Here is a 21,958-nt window from a genome sequence, read left to right on the forward strand (position 1 = left end):
CTTTACCCGTTGACAGGTCTGTCCGCGTTATACGACCCGGGGACAGATTTTTGTATCCCTGTTCGCATGTGAGTAAGCGGTTTTTCGTATCCCGTACCTGTCCATTTGGCATATGAGCGACGGACGATTCTCTGAATGTACTTAATTCCCCACTGCGTATGTCATACTTCTTTATCGAATTTTGCGGGTCTGATTTCGGGTCTTTGTATTTCTTTTCTGGCTGTGTTGTATATAAAAGAAACCCATCATTGTCATCGGGAAAATACGCCGGTCCTTCGTGAAATTCATATGGCTCGTCGCTCTTGGCTAACAACTCAAATGTTGGGTCTTCTGGTAAAATATTCTTAAACTCGTCAGAATAAATGGCGAAGTGAAGTTCTCCATAGCACGGAAGCTGTGGTATGAATAAAACAGCAATGACAAAGAGGATCCTCATGTTATCCTTGTCAGTGTGCCAGTGCATGAACAGACAGTCTAGCCACGAATAGTACACAATCTGTGACAGGGTTTAACGTATGTAGCTGCGAAGACAAAGCATCGTTGGTAGTTATACGCATGCGTCTGTACAAGGCTTTGGTCAAGGATACAATTGAACTTGATCTATAGTCACAAGGAGGACATTTCAACAACAACATCTCAGAGTTGACGGTAAAATGTTCAAGGCTGAACTTGTACGTGACCATAATTTCACCGTATTACTGCATAGAATAACATCTTTACACTGAGTGATATTTTGACTCTCTTCGAGTGAACAATACACTCAACTGTAACATTCAACTATAACAGCCTGAGTATTTTTACAAATACAAAAATACAAGCTGGCACGATCTACAAATAATCATCTCATATGGCGTTATGTGTACACATACATTCTCCGTTTTTGTTTTTTACAAAATGATTACTATTACTTCAAAATGAACAATACAAACTGTTGTTATAAATAGAACACGTATTATTTAGAGCGATACTTTTCCCGGCATTCAGTGTTATTCAACAACATCAACCGCGTTGTACGGTGTCACATGATCTGTGGTATACCCACTAGTATATACACAGTTTAAATCAAATAAAAGTGTAATAAAACAGATCAACATTGCTATAATATTAATGTGCAGTTCGATATTGTCAGACCGGCACAATACGCGAAACTAACAAGCAGACGCAAATACTGTTCTGAAACAGACATGCGCACTAACGACTAACACTGTAAAAGGGAATCTGCCCTTGACTGCTCGCGTAAACAGGAATGAACACTATTGTATGCAAATAATAGAAATATTATGTGACACCCGGAATTGTCTGAAATGTGAAGGTCGTATGAGTACAGCACAATCATAACAGAAACAAATACCTTGCTACTGACAATAGTTTAAACATATTATTCGTTGTTCGGTATTTACTGGTGTTTCTATTCAAACATAATTATTTATATTCTGAGATAAAAATCAGGTAAAATAGATTAGCTGTCTAGTACAGAATAACATGTTCGTATTATTACTAAACTAAATACATAAATATATATAAATGAGCTGTCATCGTCGTTGCACTTTTTTCTTATATTATTCAATATTTCTGGAAATGAACTCCAATTTTGGAGCCAAAAGACACAATTTTAGTCAATTTTCAGTTTGGCTATTTTTGTCCCAATCTTCTGAAGGGAATTTTAGACTATAGACTTGTGGTAAAAAGAGGGAATTGGTGATGAAAAGATTAAACTCGCGTGAATGGTCACTTTCAGGTCTGTGTGTCACCTGATGGTTTAAAAGAAATAATTTCATTATTGGTCATTTATTCTTTCACCAATTCAGGTTTTATAACTATTCCGTTATTAACAAGGGCACGTTGTTCCATGCCTGGTGTCGAGATGGTGGCTTGATTATGGATTATTTTGTTTTATACTACGTGGCGACGAGGGCGGAATACTGTTTAAACGCTTTTTTAAATAAACGATAAACACTTGAATCTAACGCTATTTATTGTTTATTTTATCGTTGGAATTAGTGTGCTAAATCCAACAATTCGTTCATTTAGATTGCGTTTGGGACCGGAAGTGGAATCTTTGTGGAGAATCACCAGGTTTCGCTTTTTATAGTAATTACACGTGGTCGATTCTCCGTAAATAATAATGTATTGCGAAATATCGAAACCGCCATGTTGTCGGCGAACACTTTATTTCAAAATACAACATGCCGCTGATGTAATTTTAGTAAATAAAAATTATGAGAAATTAAATATTAATGAACGTTGAATACTTATTTCTATATCAGAATTTTGCATATGTTAAGTTTTATTATAGCGAATTTGAACACATCAAGTTTTGAAGAGGAAGAGGGGCCATGATCACTGATAACGGACTCAACATATGAAAATTGGTGCTTACAAGTCTTAGTAGGGGATTTGGATTATAACACGATCTAAATCCAACGTTAAGCCTATAAACGTTCCATTGTTTTTAGTGCCAAACCCCTTTGTTAAGTACAACAACAAATATTTGGTTGGTGTTTGTGAGCTCTTGTGTGATTGGTCAATGCATGGACAGCTCTTCCACTTCCGTGTTTTACTCCCTATCAATTTGGGTCATGTTTAACCATAGACAGTATAGTAGTATAGTAACACCAATGTCAAACGCCGTATGCCCAACGTAAGCAGGGCTGGAATATTATGATGAGCAAGTAAACAATGACGTCATATTTACTTCCATGCGATGTCACTACTTTCGTATCGAACTACAAGTATCTTTCCGCAATGCGCATCTTCCGAACACACAATAGTTATCAGATGTTCTCGTGAACGTGGTTCACTAGTAAAAAATATGACTTTTAATATATATGTTCCTGTTTAATTGAATAAAATTAAAAGTTAGTTTCAGACGGCAGTAATGTTTCCGTACATGTTATATTCAGTCTGTACCCCGTTTTCGACAAAATATTTGAATGTTTTTGTTTTCATGGTGCATGAATCTTATTATCTTATTGTTTACCGACTATGCTCGTTTTTTATTTTTCTCTGCCACGCATTTTTTTTTCAAACAGACTTTGAATCCGTATGTTCTCTCGTCTGTCACCATCTTGACAATAGCTCACACTCTTTCAACCGGAATTCATGTCTAAGGTTGTACCCCGTTTTCGACAAAATACTCGAATATTTTAGTTTTCATGATGCATGAATCTTCTTATTATGTTATTTTCCACCGACTGTGCTCGTTTTTTGTTGTTCTCTCTATTGCACTTATTTTGAAATTAACTTTCAATCCGTCCGTTTTCATGTCTGTCGTAATCTTGACTACTTACTTCTTTCAAACGGAATGCAGGTGTAAGTTTGTACCCCGTATTCGACAAAATACACGAATATTATTGTTTTCATGATGCATGAATCGTTAAATTTTGTTATTTTCACCGACTACACTTGTTTTTTGTTGTTGTCTGTCTCGGATTTTTTAATAGACTTTCAATTTCATTCCGTTTTCCGTTTTCACGTCTGTCGCCATCTTGACTACACGTCCAGTCTTTCAGCCTGAATGCACGTCTACCTACGTTATATCCTGTTTTTATTAATAATTTCAACAAAATAACTCGAATACTTGTGAATAAATGAGGCACGATTGTCTTTATTATTTTATTTTCACTATTTTCGGTTTTTTGCTAGCGTTTCAAAGGGTTTCTTTTACGTGATGTTCAAGAAAACGCAAATCTTCGCTATTTTCGATGTTAATGCCCGGGCTCTGAATCACACACACAGAGTTGTTAACATGAATTGCTGTGTCTACTGCGTTTGGATCTTCTTCACTATCATTTCCACCGTCATCATAATCCGGAAAAAAAAACATCGAGCAAATCATCTACACACGGGAACTCGTGGTCAGCAACGGCCATTTAGAATACCCATGGAATACCGTAGGCGACTCTCATCAACGAAATTACGCAGTCCGCGTCATTGATTGTTTAGTTTGATAATTTATAAACATGTATTCAGTGTGAGACTGTTGCTTTCAAGTTGTGTTAATACAAGCATGGAACGGGGTTTATAGTTCCATGATACAAGGATGATTTAAACTTGTCCCTTCCGTTACCAATGTATTCAATACACGGAATTAGCAAGTGTGTGTGTTTGCGTGAGTGAAAGATGCAGGCGAAATTTCTCGTCAGTTCTATTTATTTCTAACGCGCGTGGTCGACCTTTGTTGTTGCGGTGTACGCAAGAAGATGAACTACTTATGTTTTAACATCACTTCACCTATTAACAATTCACCCCTAGACGTGATAATTTCATTTCAATAGTAAAAATCCGTTCTCAAAAATCCAAATAATCACAACCTCACCGAAATTCATTTTCTATTCTTACCCACAAGCCACACCCAGACCATTCATCAAAACGAGTGGTCTGGGGTGTACTAGTACTCTGACCCATGCCGAGGACTTCCTGTTTGTAATGCTATATGATAAATCAGATTAACTATCACGTGAAACCAAAGACAATTGTCTTTGGTGAAACCAAATGAAAATCATTCTAAAATAACGTACTTATATCCAATTGATTCTGGAAAAAAATGACATTCGCAATAATAATCGACGAGCAGGTCCGGGTAGTAACGTTCGGTTGACGAAATAGACGATACAACAGTACTGATTGGACCTACATGAATGCTACTCTATTTCACATAACCAAATGTTGTTGTTTTTTGCTGTTGTACATTATCTTCGGTAATAACTCCGAATATGAAGTCTTATATCTTCAGCAGAACGTAGCCGTTAAAACTTGCAAAACGAGTCTGTTTCGATCCATCATCGCTTAAGCAGCATACAATTTATTTATTTTTTGACTCATTTAAAAAATACGAACGGTGTCAATATTTAAAACTGCATTTTGTCTGTCTCTAGCGTGCCTCAGAATGATATAGATTTTGGCCGATCGTATTTTTACAAAGGACCTGAATGTACAGCACTAATTTCACCCAACCTCCTGCTCGCTTCTGCTTTTCGATTATCATTTTTAATAGCTTTTGCAACCGCCTGTTGAATAATTTTCGCTTATTTTTTCGAGCGCGCGAACCCAGAAATATCGCCCGTCTGAATGCTCGCATTTTAAATACATGGCCGTGGCATCAATATGTTCCTGGTGTATCTGCTCTCTGCCCTAAGGAGTTAGCATTGCCTGTATCACGTAATTGTCTCGATAATCATGTTGTTGAAACGATATAGCAGCCCTGGATTCAAACGGAACACAGTCCCGCTGTACGTTCGCGAACGAAACAAAGTATGATGGTTTAGAAGTGTCGTTCGAAATTAAATAATGGTTAATACTCATTGAATCCTCAAACTTTAGCACTAAAACAACCATTTCGACAACTCATGTGCCAGTGTTCAGTGTTTGAACAAGCGGTCAGTGTTTTTAATAAGCGAATGAGAAAAAAAAGGGATAAAAACATGGTCGTGTTTCCGGTCGGAAATTAAGTGATATGTTATAAAATGTTATAAAAGCGAAATATAGAGCGAAATGAGTATTGATGCCCATTTATAGCTTGACATGCGTCACCAAATGGGGACATGGTTACAGTTGGTAGTACCATGGGTTTATAGTTCCATGGTAGTACCATGGAAGGTACTAATCCATGGTAGTACCAGTACTAGTATACGCGGGGAGGGAGTCCAGAGAGGGAACAGCCAGCATCCCCCTTTACGGGAAAACGTGAAATCTCGACGGATTTGTTTCGTTCTCACATGTAATATTAGGTCTTGCGGGCTTCTGAGTTCAAAAATGATGACTAAATCAGCTAAAAAGCAAGCGTTTAGAAACATGCCTATACAGAAGTTGGTTTGCCAGTACTTAATCCATTTTTAACACCTAGGCTACTCTATTGACATTGGTTGTTTATTTCATGGATTTGGCACTTGAGGTAGCTGATAAGCCGTGTCGAAAACGTGCACAAAACGACCATTCTGTGCACGTTTTCGACACGGATTAAAAACCAGTTGTAAGCACAAATTTTCATATGAAAAATTCAACTATTTACATCATACTAAATACATGTCTTCAAAACGTTGTTAATGTTGAATATCAAATTCATGAACATGTTGAATAATTTATATATGTATCGTACTGATTTTTATTTCAATAGTAACGTACGTAACCGTGAGTCTTACCTGGCTTATTGAATACTAGTATATGTTTACTACCTTATACTAAAATATATTTGAATATTTAGATTACTAACAAATTCTCACTTCCGGTCCGGTTAGAGGTAAAATACACCACGAATTTTCTTTTCTGGGATAATTTTTTTGTATGTGTTGGTTCTTGGATATCTAAGCTTCGTCGTCCTGTACTTCGTTTAGTAATTCGAACTTCCCAGTTTGCGTAAAAAGGGCGAGTTTCGCGATTTCGACATCGAACATTTCTTTGCTTAATTATTTGATGAGGGACGGCCGCTTTGGTATGTGCTCTGTAACTTGCAGCACATGAACCTAAAAACTTTAGGTAATCAAACAAAAATTACGTAGTACTAAAGTCCAAAATGTACGTTCAAGGTCTGCATTTTTTCGTAGCATAAAAACGATTTTCTCCCTTGCTTATTGTGACACCCTCAAATCAACTGATTTTCATTCCCTCAAGCGTCAAAATGGTATGTGCCTCCATTTTACGCCAAGACTCAAAACAGTTTTTTTTTTTGCCAGACGTGTTGCCTTTAATAACGTTTCAGTGGCTGTCGCCGCCGTATTCTGAGTCTTGCCGATAACATTTTGATTCAAATTCACGCACCTATCGCACAGAAAACTCAAATTTTCAACTAAAGCTAATTTGCATAACACTGTTTTTGCCCTTGGTCGCCATATAAGTTAGTAGGGAAATTCACTCGCATTAAATTGCGTTCGCCGTGATAAGCAAAATTTATTTCCACTACTAAATACGTTCAAGATCTGCACTTTCTCATAAACGCGGGTTTTACCCTAGCTTAGTAAAATATGATTGGGGTCACAGTCACTGTAGCTGCATGTCGCCGCGGTAAGTAGTCTCTCACCTCTTGGTTATAATTGTCGTCCAAATAATTCAAGTCCCAAATTTTGGTTCCCCGGCGCCTCTAATAAATAGACTACACTACCGCTGGGCCGAATCAATGATATATCACCCCCAAAATGGATGAATGAGCGAAAATAGTTTTTTTTTTTTTTTTTACCCCCGACATTTTTCGCTCGGAAAGCCATTCACGCTAAATTTATATTTAAATGTAGCTGGTCACCGTGATCGTCACAGACACCGGCGCACGTTTGTACACTGTCGCTAGACAGAATAGAATTTTACGTCGGAATTATCTAGTTATTTAGCAGGTTACTAGGCACGTCACTACACTGTTTTATTTCATCGATCGTCTGAGTAAAACTTTCAAAATTTTAAATAAAAGAGAACATATTTTGACATTCTAAACATTAGACTATAGTGAAAAACGACAAATCACAGTTACTAAATAAATGACAGCCGCGTGGAAATAAATTGACATTTTGTTGAAATAGGTGAACGCGTCGGGTCACGACGAGGGCAAGTGCGTCAAAAGCGGCGTTTAATTGGATAACAAAAATAATCGAGATCGACACACATACAGATAAATTCAGAGTGGATTCGAGTTAGCGTGATCCATGGCGTGATTGTCATAATTATAACATCATATTAAAACTTGGTGGTAACACATTGACCATGGAGCTAAAATATGATTATTTTAGCTCCATGCATTGACCAAGCCCGGATTCTTATTTCATAAATTATTACACAGATCAAGCTGCAAGCATGGAGGTAAAAAGGGAACAGAGGTGTGAATTCGACATTCAACACCAATCACCAAACAATTCAGAAACTTTTAGCCACAGTCCCTCTATAGATAGAGGGACTGTGCTTTAGCCTTCGAAAATTAAAACAATTAGCAGTGTGTAAGGCTGTGTAATTTCTTGTTTGTCCGACGCTTCGTTTTCGTGTCACTGCCAAAATTATTCCTACCTGTTTACTTAACAGGGACTAAATGGTCTCTATAGAAGGATAAAAAAGTCAACTCATTTGAAACACTTGCCGGACGTCTCTCTCTCTTCTGAAATCCGTCTCGGTGATCATGGGCTGGTCCGTAATCTATTTCTTTCAAAAGTGTTGCGCCAGGTTTACGTTTTCGGCGTTTCTTTTTAAACCTAGTTATTTTTTCATGGACGAGGACAGTTTTTCCACAAAAAAAAGAATCTGAGGTTAAGTGGCTTTCGTCCACTGATGTCGCACCTTCGGATCGATTATAAACGTGTGAATACTTACACTATGACTATACGTTTCACTGCAACTGCCCACAACACAACATCTAAAAACTCCCTCTCAAAAAAAAAAAAAAAAAAAAAAAAAAAAAACGCCGACCGAAAAATGTATACTGAGTGAACAGTGTTATTACGGCTCTATGACTTCCTCTCACATTTTGTCATTTGGTGGCGCACTTTTGGCGAGAGTCGGAAATCCGGAAACAGTTGAATGTTTCAGGATAGGTGGGCGTGGCTACAACACGAGAAATATCCCAAATTTACTTGGGTACGAGTAATCATTTTCAGCAAAAAAATCAATAACTGTCCATTTCAGTGGGACAGAGATCTAAAATGTGAAACGTGAGGGTGGGCACCGGCACTTTAATGTAATCACAGTGTTGAGGGACTGTGATGTACGTCGCCGTACGTAATAGTGCTATAAAAACACACTCTCGAACTTGACAACTCATTTACTAGGATTTCCGCATAAAGTAACATATCATTATATCAAGAAAAAATAAGAATTTCTTTTCTCCAGGTTGTATAATGGATTATATATTAATATATATCATGGGTATTTTTGTAAAGTGTACCTTTACGTACTACCGGTAAAATAGCCACTCATCGCGAAGCTACTGGTCACAGTAATGAAAAAAGCTAACGAAGATACGGTGAGTCTTTGTTCTGCTCACGACATGGCATATGCAAAGTATAGGCAATATTTTTTCTCCAGGATTTGGCCCAAATTCATGAAAACAGCGTAAATATGTTTCCCCTCTGTATTATCAAGAAAGAAAAACTAACTATATACTAGTATACTATAAATAACGTGACCAACGAAAAGAGTATCACATGACGAACATTGGTGGAGCTGATTGGATGCTAGCACTGTGTACAATACAATAAATGTAATAACATTTACAGTTTGTAATGAGTGGCCGTGTTACTGATGATGTCGTATCAGGTGCTAATGTCCGTCACTTTGCTCGACCACGTGATGTCGTATCAGGTGCTAATGTCCGTCACTTTGCTCGACCACGTGATGTCGTATCAGGTGCTAATGTCCGTCACTTTGCTCGACCACGTGATGTCGTATCAGGTGCTAATGTCCGTCACTTTGCTCGACCACGTGATGTCGTATCAGGTGCTAATGTCCGTCACCTTGCTTGACCACGTGATGTCGTATCAGGTGCTAATGTCCGTCACTTTGCTCGACCACGTGATGTCGTATCAGGTGCTAATGTCCGTCACTTTGCTCGACCACGTGATGTCGTATCAGGTGCTAATGTCCGTCACTTTGCTCGACCACGTGATGTCGTATCAGGTGCTAATGTCCGTCACCTTGCTCGACCACGTGATGTCGTATCAGGTGCTAATGTCCGTCACTTTGCTCGACCACGTGATGTCGTATCAGGTGCTAATGTCCGTCACTTTGCTCGACCACGTGATGTCGTATCAGGTGCTAATGTCCGTCACCTTGCTCGACCACGTGATGTCGTATCAGGTGCTAATGTCCGTCACTTTGCTCGACCACGTGATGTCGTATCAGGTGCTAATGTCCGTCACTTTGCTCGACCACGTGATGTCGTATCAGGTGCTAATGTCCGTCACTTTGCTCGACCACGTGATGTCGTATCAGGTGCTAATGTCCGTCACTTTGCTCGACCACGTGATGTCGTATCAGGTGCTAATGTCCGTCACTTTGCTCGACCACGTGATGTCGTATCAGGTGCTAATGTCCGTCACTTTGCTCGACCACGTGATGTCGTATCAGGTGCTAATGTCCGTCACTTTGCTCGACCACGTGATGTCGTATCAGGTGCTAATGTCCGTCACCTTGCTTGACCACGTGATGTCGTATCAGGTGCTAATGTCCGTCACCTTGCTTGACCACGTGATGTCGTATCAGGTGCTAATGTCCGTCACTTTGCTCGACCACGTGATGTCGTATCAGGTGCTAATGTCCGTCACCTTGCTCGACCACGTGATGTCGTATCAGGTGCTAATGTCCGTCACTTTGCTCGACCACGTGATGTCGTATCAGGTGCTAATGTCCGTCACCTTGCTTGACCACGTGATGTCGTATCAGGTGTTAATGTCCGTCACCTTGCTCGACCACGTGATGTCGTATCAGGTGCTAATGTCCGTCACCTTGCTCGACCACGTGATGTCGTATCAGGTGCTAATGTCCGTCACTTTGCTCGACCACGTGATGTCGTATCAGGTGCTAATGTCCGTCACCTTGCTTGACCACGTGATGTCGTATCAGGTGCTAATGTCCGTCACCTTGCTTGACCACGTGATGTCGTATCAGGTGCTAATGTCCGTCACCTTGCTTGACCACGTGATGTCGTATCAGGTGCTAATGTCCGTCACCTTGCTCGACCACGTGATGTCGTATCAGGTGCTAATGTCCGTCACCTTGCTCGACCACGTGATGTCGTATCAGGTGCTAATGTCCGTCACCTTGCTCGACCACGTGATGTCGTATCAGGTGCTAATGTCCGTCACCTTGCTCGACCACGTGATGTCGTATCAGGTGCTAATGTCCGTCACTTTGCTTGACCACGTGATGTCGTATCAGGTGCTAATGTCCGTCACTTTGCTTGACCACGTGATGTCGTATCAGGTGCTAATGTCCGTCACTTTGCTTGACCACGTGATGTCGTATCAGGTGCTAATGTCCGTCACCTTGCTTGACCACGTGATGTCGTATCAGGTGCTAATGTCCGTCACCTTGCTTGACCACGTGATGTCGTATCAGGTGCTAATGTCCGTCACCTTGCTTGACCACGTGATGTCGTATCAGGTGCTAATGTCCGTCACCTTGCTTGACCACGTGATGTCGTATCAGGTGCTAATGTCCGTCACCTTGCTTGACCACGTGATGTCGTATCAGGTGCTAATGTCCGTCACCTTGCTTGACCACGTGATGTCGTATCAGGTGCTAATGTCCGTCACCTTGCTTGACCATGAAGGCGTTAAAAGCTTTTCTATTATGTTCTCAGTACCACGCGGTGACTATAGTGACACCCACATGCAACATGGCGAATCATTCGATTGCAATCACTATTCACAGAATTAAAAGAAGTCCCGCGTGACGTGGTCGATTGCTCACTTATAGTGACGGGAAATGTAATTTGGCATTATACGGATTGGTTATAAGCATTTTTGTATTTTCCAATTCTGCCTTTTCTGACTTCAAATTGTTGTTGTAAAAACATTATTAATGAGTTAATTTTTTTAATATCAAAATATTTCGAAACCTAGCGATTCTAAGCATGTATCATGATTGTACCAATAAAGGTGATATGGTTTAACGAAAAATAAAAATATTGTGGATGAAAACAAAGCAATTAGTGCAATCTTTGTCTGGGACACATATGTAACGTATTTTAATATATGCAAATTGTTCGTGGTGTAAATTAGCCAATAGGAACACTATAAATTTACAGGAACTTACGAGGTATATTATTAATTATTATTATTATGCATCTGTCACCGTAACGCCATAAGTTACAGCGTGCCTAGACTGTCGGAAGTTATCGGGCCTAATGTAATTGCTTATCCTAGACATTCAAAACGCCGGAGGCGTTTGATGGGAAATGCGAAGCATTTCAAGTGACGGACTTTAGTCTGACAGTACACTGTCGCATCGACATCCGCTGCGCGTCGGTCGATACTCTCGCTGTACTGTCTCCTTGCATACTTTGAGGTACTAGTATCCTCGTAATAACATCACAATATTTCTAAAACATTGAAACGATCACTTCCTTAACTTACGTTACGCATAATTGTATAGCATTATCATTCAATATACACGTGTATATCCATTACATGTTCTATGTACCATCAAGACCAATTCTATGTTATAACACAAATAATTACCGGTCTCGCTTTTAATTAACATCAAACATTATGCAAGTAAATTATTGAATTTAAAAACATTAGCCCCATTCGAAAAAAGCATAAATCAGATCTTGCTTGCTTGCTAGCTTTACCAAACTTCTCATTTATCCTATAAAAATATCGATTAATCTGCAAGAGTACAGCAGCTACTTTTCTCAATATTGGGACAGTTTCAGTGAGATTTTTGAAGAACGTAAACTCGATATTTACACTACTTTTGGTCATGTGACTCATTCTTCTGGTCGTTGGTTTTATTAATGGATATACAACAAGAAAGTGTGAGCGAAGCGCGAGTGTGATTTTAATTGACTTTGAACCAAAGTGTGGCGTTATATCCAGTAATCCACACTTTCGAGTGAGTGTTTTTTAATTACACCACGAAAAAAACGATAAATATTCAGCGATAGGCTGGCGCCCTGTAATTCTGTAATTCTGTAAACCCGTAATAATTTCTCGTGGTACATACTTTTATTTGTCGAAAGTTGAAGACAAACAATACATGAAATATCCCAATAACGAAAACACATTGAGTTGGGGATGTTTACTAAGAATTTTGCGCCATAATATCGCTCCACATTGGTCTATTTGGCTACAGTGACAGACAATATGTATACTTTAATCACAACATAAAACATACTAGTAGTCTCAATGTGTCTGTGTTTATATTCATTATTCACAGTAAATATACATAACAGATTCACAAGGAATAATTTTATGATTTCAAAGGTCAAGGCAGCTTCGATTCATTGTCACGAATAACGTTGAAAATAAATTTGCAAACACGGGTCACGAAAAAAAAAACCCTCCCCTCTTGAAACATACTAGTACCTTAGATGAAGTTATGATGGTGCTCCCCTGAACAAATGGATAAGCAAATGACACCACGAACACGCCTCCCATGATTCACCACGCGCAACATCCACTGAAGGGGACAATCAATTCGGCTCAATACACATTTGCCCCACAGTCTCACACAGACCGAAACGGTAACACAGTCTCACACAGGCCGAAACGGTAACACAGTCTCACACAGACCGAAACGGTAACACAGTCTCACACAGACCGAAACGGTTACCCGGCTTTAGATATTTCCATAATATTTTATTTTATTGAGCGATGAGTGGCTTTTGCGGTAAGTAGATTTCGCAGTGGACAACTTTCACGGGGAGTAGGGCAGTGACTGGTCTTTTCATCGTTGTTGATAATTAAAGTTTTAGATGTTTTTAACAACTAGTACTATTCTGGGAATACCATATTTAGAAGCAATTAAAAACATTTGACCATTTATAATCATGTATTCTTTTTATACTGCTTAGAGACATACTGCAAGTAATGATCTTTTCCAGTACTATATTCTCCAGCATAAATATTGGATTATCTGTAAGCATTGAATTGCAATGTGAATTTCGTTCATTAATGAAATACTGTGTGATGATGCTATCATCAGGGTCTACTTGTGATTCAGAGTCCCGCATTAACTGTGTCCCGGTGGTTAGATACTCTAGTCAATTTTTTAATTGCTTTTATAGGCTAAAATAATCATGTTCTGTCTTGTACTGCGACGGACAATATTTTTTTATTTTACTGACGTGTTCTTGAGCATATTTTCTTGTTAAGTTGTCCGAAACACGGCCAGACATGTACCATAAAGATCGTCATTGCTCCGGCGATCTGGATGTGCGGTTGACCTCCGAAAACCTATCATGTCCCGGGGGGTGTCTGCTACGATTGACACAAAAATACAACTGCAATTTTAAATTTCTTTAGCATTATAACTATTGCGTACTCGATTTGCAGTAACATTTTGATTGGCATCGATATTATTACTGTCACTCGCACCTCAAATTGTTAACGCATGAGAAGCGCACAATTTTCGCAGTTTGGCAAGACTTCGTCGGTGTTGGCGGTGATTTGTTTCTCTCATGCATTTTCTCCCAATTTTTTTTGACCTTTGATAATTCTCACAAATTTATGCCAATTATTTTTTTTTGTCATACAACTCCGGAACGTTTTTTTAATTTCTCGGCGACAGCTACGTAATTGGGACCAATTCGTTATCGGCAAGATTTTGGGAAACGCGGTGACCAGCGAGGAGATTCCAGGGACGGCAGTGACAACCACCAAGACGTAATTGAAGGCAAATACGAACGTGAAGCATACATAAGGCTGTTTCTAGTCGTACTAAGCATAAAGTAGGAGACTAAACCATTGTTAACTTTTGAGAGGAACGGAATTTACTCGCTTTTTAGGGTGTCATAATAAGTGAGGGTGAAAACCGTGTTTATGCTCTGAAAAAGTGAAGACCCTGAACGTACACCAACAAAATAAACAAAAGACTGTTTGTAAGTGTATATTCGGCCATTTCTTCGGTATAAGGTCGACGGTTTGTAAGGGGTAACCCATTTAAAATTTGAGGGAGAGGGTGCAGGGAATTGGTCACTTGCATTCAATGAAAAGATTCAACCAGGCAAAATTACAGTAAAAAATAACCAAATAAATTTGGGCGGAGTCATTGTGTCGACCATGTCGGACTTACAACAAAGGCTACTTGAAATTTCGCGCAAAATCAGAAATTGACACATAAAACAGGGAGTGCAGTGTGAGAGAGTCTCCGAAATATTTAGGTGTTGCTGTGTGCCAGGAGAAGAGTTAAAGTGTTCAATAACATCTAAATTTAGTATTGACCAGACTACGGACAATGGTACAAATCATACATGTGATAGAATAAGCATACTGATGGTCAAAGGTCATCGCCAGTGTTGACACAGAGCTCTTATTCAATGGCGGAGAGCGAAAATAAATTTGAAATGATCGATTCAACAATACACACTATCATACAAACTATAACATATAACAACAATAGTGCAGTAAATACAAGATGGCGGCCGGTTTGAGTGACTTGTGTAACATCCAATGCAAGTGACGTATGAAAATGTAAATTGTATTTTAACAAGAAGTGAGCAATTCCTCGGGAAAACAAAATTTGTCAAATATTTTTAAAAATCTGAATGAGGTGGATACGATTTTTTTCTGCATATGCCATTTTAAATCGTGGAATTTTTTGTAACTGGGTCTACCCGCCTAAATTTATAACCATTAATCGGTTGCTAAGGTGACAAGCTATAATTTGAATTGGATACGGGGGGGGGGAGACAATAGCTCCAATCACCAACTGAGGGAACAATATCTCATCCGAGCTCTAACAGTACGGTCGTAATTGCTTCCATTGTGGCTGTGTGAAAACCAAACAGCGTTATCTTGGTAGAAAAGCCACGATGTGATTCAAGGCGAGTCGAACTTTGTTCCGCAGCTACTTCGATGTAAAGTTATTGCTGACTGTATAATTCCATTCTACGTCTGGTCATAATATAAACATCGACCTGAAGGTGCGTAATGTTGCGTGTTTTATTTATATTCTTCACACAGCCTCAGCCTGACCTGACTAAAGTACAGTGGTTGTCGTACCGCATTGTGTAAAATACATTGTTTGTTTTACGTGAAATTCAAAAACGCGATGCGTGATGTCCACTGCTTTTTGACTATCAATAAATAATACGTTTTATAGTTCATTATATGCCATTTATTATAACTTGTTGAAGTACGTAAGCAGACCATGCCATGGAATGGTATCGGGACTCGCATGTACCGGGTCGCATTTATTACGTCAACGAATTAGAACTCCATTGACGCGGAGATGTGGTAGTCTAGACCAGTTTGTTAATTAATATAATAATAATAACATTTTCGTATACAACGTTATATATATATGAAATATTAAAATATGGTGTTATAAGTAAAATACATGTTTTACCGTCATATATATAAAACGCGGTGACTTGCAGCACGTAGTCCCATATCAACCTCCATTACTATCACGCTGTAAGCGTAAATTTGCACCGAATCACGAATCAATTTCTATAGAACTCCGCTCGCCTGTATTATATATTTAGTTTCTGACTTTTCATGTATATAAGTTCCTTCTATCGCATGATATTGTTGATTGGTTGGATTCATAACACCACGCGATATATTTGTAATTTTTTAACGTGGTAGGGTAACATATGGATTTGATGAATGAAAACAATAGCATATGGTTAATTCACGTTCACCATATGGCAACAACGATATACTCTATAAGCCAGACGATGGAATAACTATGTATACATGTGTATAAAAAAGAACTAAATAATTGTTTTACATATCCACGTTATCATCGATATGGTCATATTGTTATTACTGTTTATTGCATCATGTCGATTACTCTTCATAGGTAATTATTAAGAACAGTATGCAGAGAAAGGTTAAACATTACCACGGGGACCGACAAGAAGAAGGTGGATGGGGATGGCTTGTTGTTCTGCATTGTCATGTCATGTTCCTGTTGATAGTTGGACTGACTGGCTCATTTGGCGTTTTAGTGGTAAGGCTAGTGGAATACTTTGACGAAGATGTCGGTGATGTATCATGGATCCCGTCATTATCAACGGCAGTTCAACTGTTTATAAGTAAGTGTAGTGAATATTATCAGTGGAGAGAGCATTTTTTTTTACAGAGACTTAGCATCCCGGGAAAAATCCTCCATCGCATTTGTTGATGAAGTTATAAACTCCATCTAAAACATTGTTGATGCTTTTAAGTTAACGGAGTGAAGTCTTCCATGAATAATGATATGAAATAAACATTGTTCTACATTCTCGTCTTATAGGGTTCTCGTAGAATTAGCATAAGGGCACGGTTTTACAAAATTCAAGGCTTCGCATCGTAGTGCGGTCACTCAATATAATATTGCTGAAACAAATTCCATATTCATCGTTTTTTTGATGAGTATTTAGTTGATGTGAGCTGTGCCTGGGTGAATAATTGTCACATCGGGAGACAAATATTCATACTCCTCTCCTCAGTTACAGTTAATAATTGTTTAAAATTACGCCCGGTTATACAAACATATTCATTATTGCTTTATTTAATGCGGTGTGCACTTGTTCCAGTCAGTTACCGACCTGATACATTGCGTTGCCGCGATGATGAAATTCGTAGCAATTTTTTTGTAAACATGTTAGTACATTATTGTGTGGCTTAACTTTATTAAAAGTAAACATCGATACATTAGGAACAACTAGCTATTGGATGCACAGAAATTTAACCGCATTCGAGTGATTCCGTGTTCTTGCTCGTAAGAGTACATACAAACAAATGCTTTCGCGTCTTCATGATGCATCAATCCTGACTGTGAAAGTTTGAATAAATTCCAGAACTTGTGATAACTGAAATAATTGGAAAACCGGTTGATCGAAACAATTATATTTATTTTTAGCATTTTGATATCAATTAATACGGATTGCATTATTTAATAGTTAGATTTAGGGCTTGAATGCCTATTAAGCTGCTCCGGTATTTCACTCCAACGATGTTCGTCACGGTTTAAGCCCGTTGGTTTCTTCAAGCCATTCAATGAATATGACAATTTTTTACAGGTCCAGTAGCTGGCGCATTGAGCAAGCGACATGGAACACGTCCCGTCGTCGTAGCTGGCGCTCTTATTTCTTCTATCGGATGGATAATGAGCACGTTTGCAACAAGTGTTTTGTTTCTCTGTATTTCATTTGGATTCCTTACTGGTAAGTAACACATACTCATCTCATCTCATCTCATCTATCCTCTTCGCGCCTCCTGGCACATAAGGCCATAACGCTTGTATTTCAGTTCTGTCTGTCTTGTGCACTCCCCTGACCTCATTCCAAGTTTTCCATCCACCCAACTTTCTCTCCTTTTCCACTGTTCTCCTCCATGTTGTTTTAGGCCTGCCCACCTTCCCTTTTTCATCTGGATGCCATGTCAAAGCAATCATACAATGGTAATTACTTGGCTTTTTCATAACATGTCCTATCCAATTCCATCTTCTTTGTCTGACCTCTTGACTTATCATTGGTGTATTGGTGTGATTGTGAAGTTCATCTATTGAGATGTTGTTTGGCCAGAATATTTGCAGTGCTTTCTTCAAACACTGGTATTGAAAGAAGTCCAATTTATTCTCATCAGTTGTATTCATCTTCCATGTTTCACATCCATAAAGGAGCACAGGCTTGCTTGACTGTTGTCTTTCTTCCATATTGCTTTGATCGCCACACTTAATTCAATTTCAAATTGGTAAATGCCACTCTAGCCTTATTTATTCGACTGCTCATGTCTCTCCCTCCACCACCTTCATTGCTTACAATTGCACCATAATATGTTAGATACTGATACTGATAGGTAATAACACACCTTATTTTTACACGTTGTAACCATTGATGCATCGTTGTAACATAATGTTAGTACGTTGTTTCTTTAAAAAAAAACACAAAAAAAACAAAAACAACTAGGTTGGTTCGGGAAATGTAAAGTTTCGATTAATACTGAAGTCATAACAAATGTTTCATTGTTTTCCAGGTATCGGATATGGACTTGCATATGTACCAAGCGTCGCCATGATTGGTGAATACTTCGAGCGTCGTCATGCATTGGCAAATAGCATTGCGTATGTTGGTTCTGGTATTGGTCTAATAGCATTGCCTCCATTTTTACAGGTTGTTATGGATACCTACGGATGGAGAGGAACATTTTTTATTGCAGGTGCAATTAATTTAAACATGATTGCCTCAAGTGTTCTTTTGCGCCCGTTGAATAGAAAACTCGATGACAAAGATACATCTACAGTTTGCAACTCAGGAGGTCCAGGCAAGCAGGGAAATTATTTTACATTATATTTGAACAAAATTGAAAAATATATTGATTTTTCTCTGTTTTACAACAATGGGCTGTTTACATTGATGGCGGTTGCCATGACGTTAAACGCGTTTGGATATTACACAATGACAGTGCATTTTATACCGAACGCAGTGTATCTTGGGATACCTAAATTGAGAGCAGCCTTTCTTCAAACTGTCATTGGGATCTTCAGTCTGATTGGTCGGCTGACACATGGATGCTTCGTTGGTTCTATCGATCTACTTAAACCTGCCCGTGTTTACCTTGGTAGTACAGCGGTATGTGGAATCGCATGTCTGCTCACGCCGACAGCAGACAACTACGTCACGTTGGCACTGTGTGCGGCATTAATTGGATTGAGTTCGGGAATGTTTATGCCGCTAATTTCCGTGGTCATGAAAGATTTCGTTGGTATTGAACAATTATCTCATGCACTTGGACTGTCCTTTTTGCTGATGGGAGTGGGGGACTGTATGGGTCCACCAATAGCAGGTAATTCATTTATTTCCACGAGTTGTTGGTATAAGTTACAAGGCGCTAACAAATCTCAAATGAAATAACTAAATTCACCGTAAAGCTGATAGCTGAATATACGCGTACAAATAATTATATTCAGGTTATATTACACGACGATTTGTCAGTATGTTATATACTAATAACGAGAAATAATTTCTTTTCAACAGGTTTACTGTATGACGCAACGAACAGTTATACACTATCTTTCACCATAGCGGGCGCTGCTCTTCTAGCATCGTCATGTCTGCTTCTGTTCGAGATACCAGTGCGTAACCGGCGAGATAGTATTTACCAAAAAGTGAGCCTGTCCTCCAGTGTAACAGAGGGAGAAAGGCTTAGTGGATGGGACACAGTGTCAGTAAACATCATATATTTCAAAGACGATATGGTGTCCAGAGGACCGGTTACAGAACTTTGACGAAGGATTCAAAAGACGCTGTCAAAGCACAACCCGGATATTACCGCGTAGAGAATTTACCAAATATATTTAAATACTGAGAAACTTTACAAAAGATTTTTATTTCATATCAATCGCTTTCGATGGTCTAGCGACTGTCATCGGTTTTGCCGACCCCCCCCCCTCCCACTCCATGACGGAAGAGGGTTAATTTCCACGTGACTGGCTGTTGTAATATGTTATGTAATAAATTATACACTTTATCGTCTACTGAGTGTCTTTTATATTTACATACACCCAGTATAGTATGTATAGTACGTAATGTAGGTGTTTCTTGAGTAGTAGGTCCATAACGATTTCTGTAACCGCGCACTTAGTGGAGATAAGGAGTACATGTAAAACTGTTAACATCTAGACGTGACGTCAAAGCTGTACACGTAATTTAATACGAATATAAGACCGGACTACTTTCGCATGTCAAGACAAGTCCCAAAGCAGTAAATAATGCTACATGAACTATCAATACTAGTAATAATTCTATGCATGTATTGTTGAGCTAGGATTTGACATCGTCTAATGCCAGTTTGTTGATATCGTGTTCTATTTATAGCACACCAATATACCATCAACATATACTGTTTCTGCTTTAACATTCGCTCAAAAAAAAAAGAAAAAAAAAAAGAAAAAAGGTACACCTGTAATTTTTTAAATCGGTCAAAGTAAAAAATCATGTTATGTCAATCTGGCATGGCTTGGGCGCCACATAACCTTTTCACTGGTCAATCCGAAAGGAGTTTGAGGCTAAAGTGAACATTTAGGTCGACATTGCCAACGAATACTACCGTGTCACACATATTAAGTCGTTGGGAGATGTTATGACGTCATAAGCCAATAACATATTTGCAAGACAATATCAACTTAGCAGTCAAAACAAACATGTTTTGAGATTTTACGTTACAACAACATAGTTCGTAATTTATTTGTAGCCATGGCAACTTGTGATTTCCAATGATCACAATAAAGTGGCAGATAGGGAAGAGGAGGATATTCTCATAGAACACGTGACGATATTGCGGCGCCGATCCTGCAATACATTATGCTAATGACGTAGATTTCTACACCGGCAAATTTAATATGAATGAAAACATTGTATTTTTAATATTACTGTCTAGTACCGCATGCTGATGAATTCATCGGGTATTATTTATCACAAATCGATAACATTTTTTAAAGACACGCCAAAGTATTCGCTCGATGAAACAATGAAAATGTCTAATGCGCATGTACAGTCATCATGGCGGACACAATAATAATCACCGCACATGCGTATTAGGTTTTTCATTCAATATACTATGTATATGCTTCAAATGCAAAATTGTTAGTGTACGATATATCATATATACCAAAGTGGATTCTACAATGATATATCATATATACCAAAGTGGATTCTACAATGATATATCATATATACCAAAGTGGATTCTACAATGATATATCATATATACCAAAGTGGATTCTACAATGATATATCATATATACCAAAGTGGATTCTACAATGATATATCATATATACCAAAGTGGATTCTACAATGATATATCATATATACCAAAGTGGATTCTACAATGATATATCATATATACCAAAGTGGATTCTACAATGATATATCATATATACCAAAGTGGATTCTACAATGATATATCATATATACCAAAGTGGATTCTACAATGATATATCATATATACCAAAGTGGATTCTACAATGATATATCATATATACCAAAGTGGATTCTACAATGATATATCATATATACCAAAGTGGATTCTACAATGATATATCATATATACCAAAGTGGATTCTACAATGATATATCATATATACCAAAGTGGATTCTACAATGATATATCATATATACCAAAGTGGATTCTACAATGATATATCATATATACCAAAGTGGATTCTACAATGATATATCATATATACCAAAGTGGATTCTACAATGATATATCATATATACCAAAGTGGATTCTACAATGATATATCATATATACCAAAGTGGATTCTACAATGATATATCATATATACCAAAGTGGATTCTACAATGATATATCATATATACCAAAGTGGATT

General features: G+C 38.3%; 1 protein-coding gene across 1 annotated transcript; it reads left to right on the top strand.

Annotated features, from left to right (window-relative positions):
* The first annotated feature begins 16,458 nt into the window (after window positions 1–16,458).
* On the top strand, window positions 16,459–19,851 carry LOC100371611 (monocarboxylate transporter 13-like). Its single transcript, XM_078007773.2, has 4 exons — window positions 16,459–16,675; window positions 17,645–17,788; window positions 18,600–19,409; window positions 19,601–19,851. Exons 1-4 carry the CDS (start codon window positions 16,459–16,461, stop codon window positions 19,849–19,851), a joined length of 1,422 nt encoding a protein of 473 aa, XP_077863899.1.
* The last annotated feature ends 2,107 nt before the right edge of the window (window positions 19,852–21,958 follow it).

This window comes from Saccoglossus kowalevskii, chromosome 9 (assembly GCF_978046115.1).
Source record: "Saccoglossus kowalevskii chromosome 9, keSacKowa6.1, whole genome shotgun sequence".
Taxonomy (NCBI): Eukaryota; Metazoa; Hemichordata; class Enteropneusta; family Harrimaniidae; genus Saccoglossus; species Saccoglossus kowalevskii.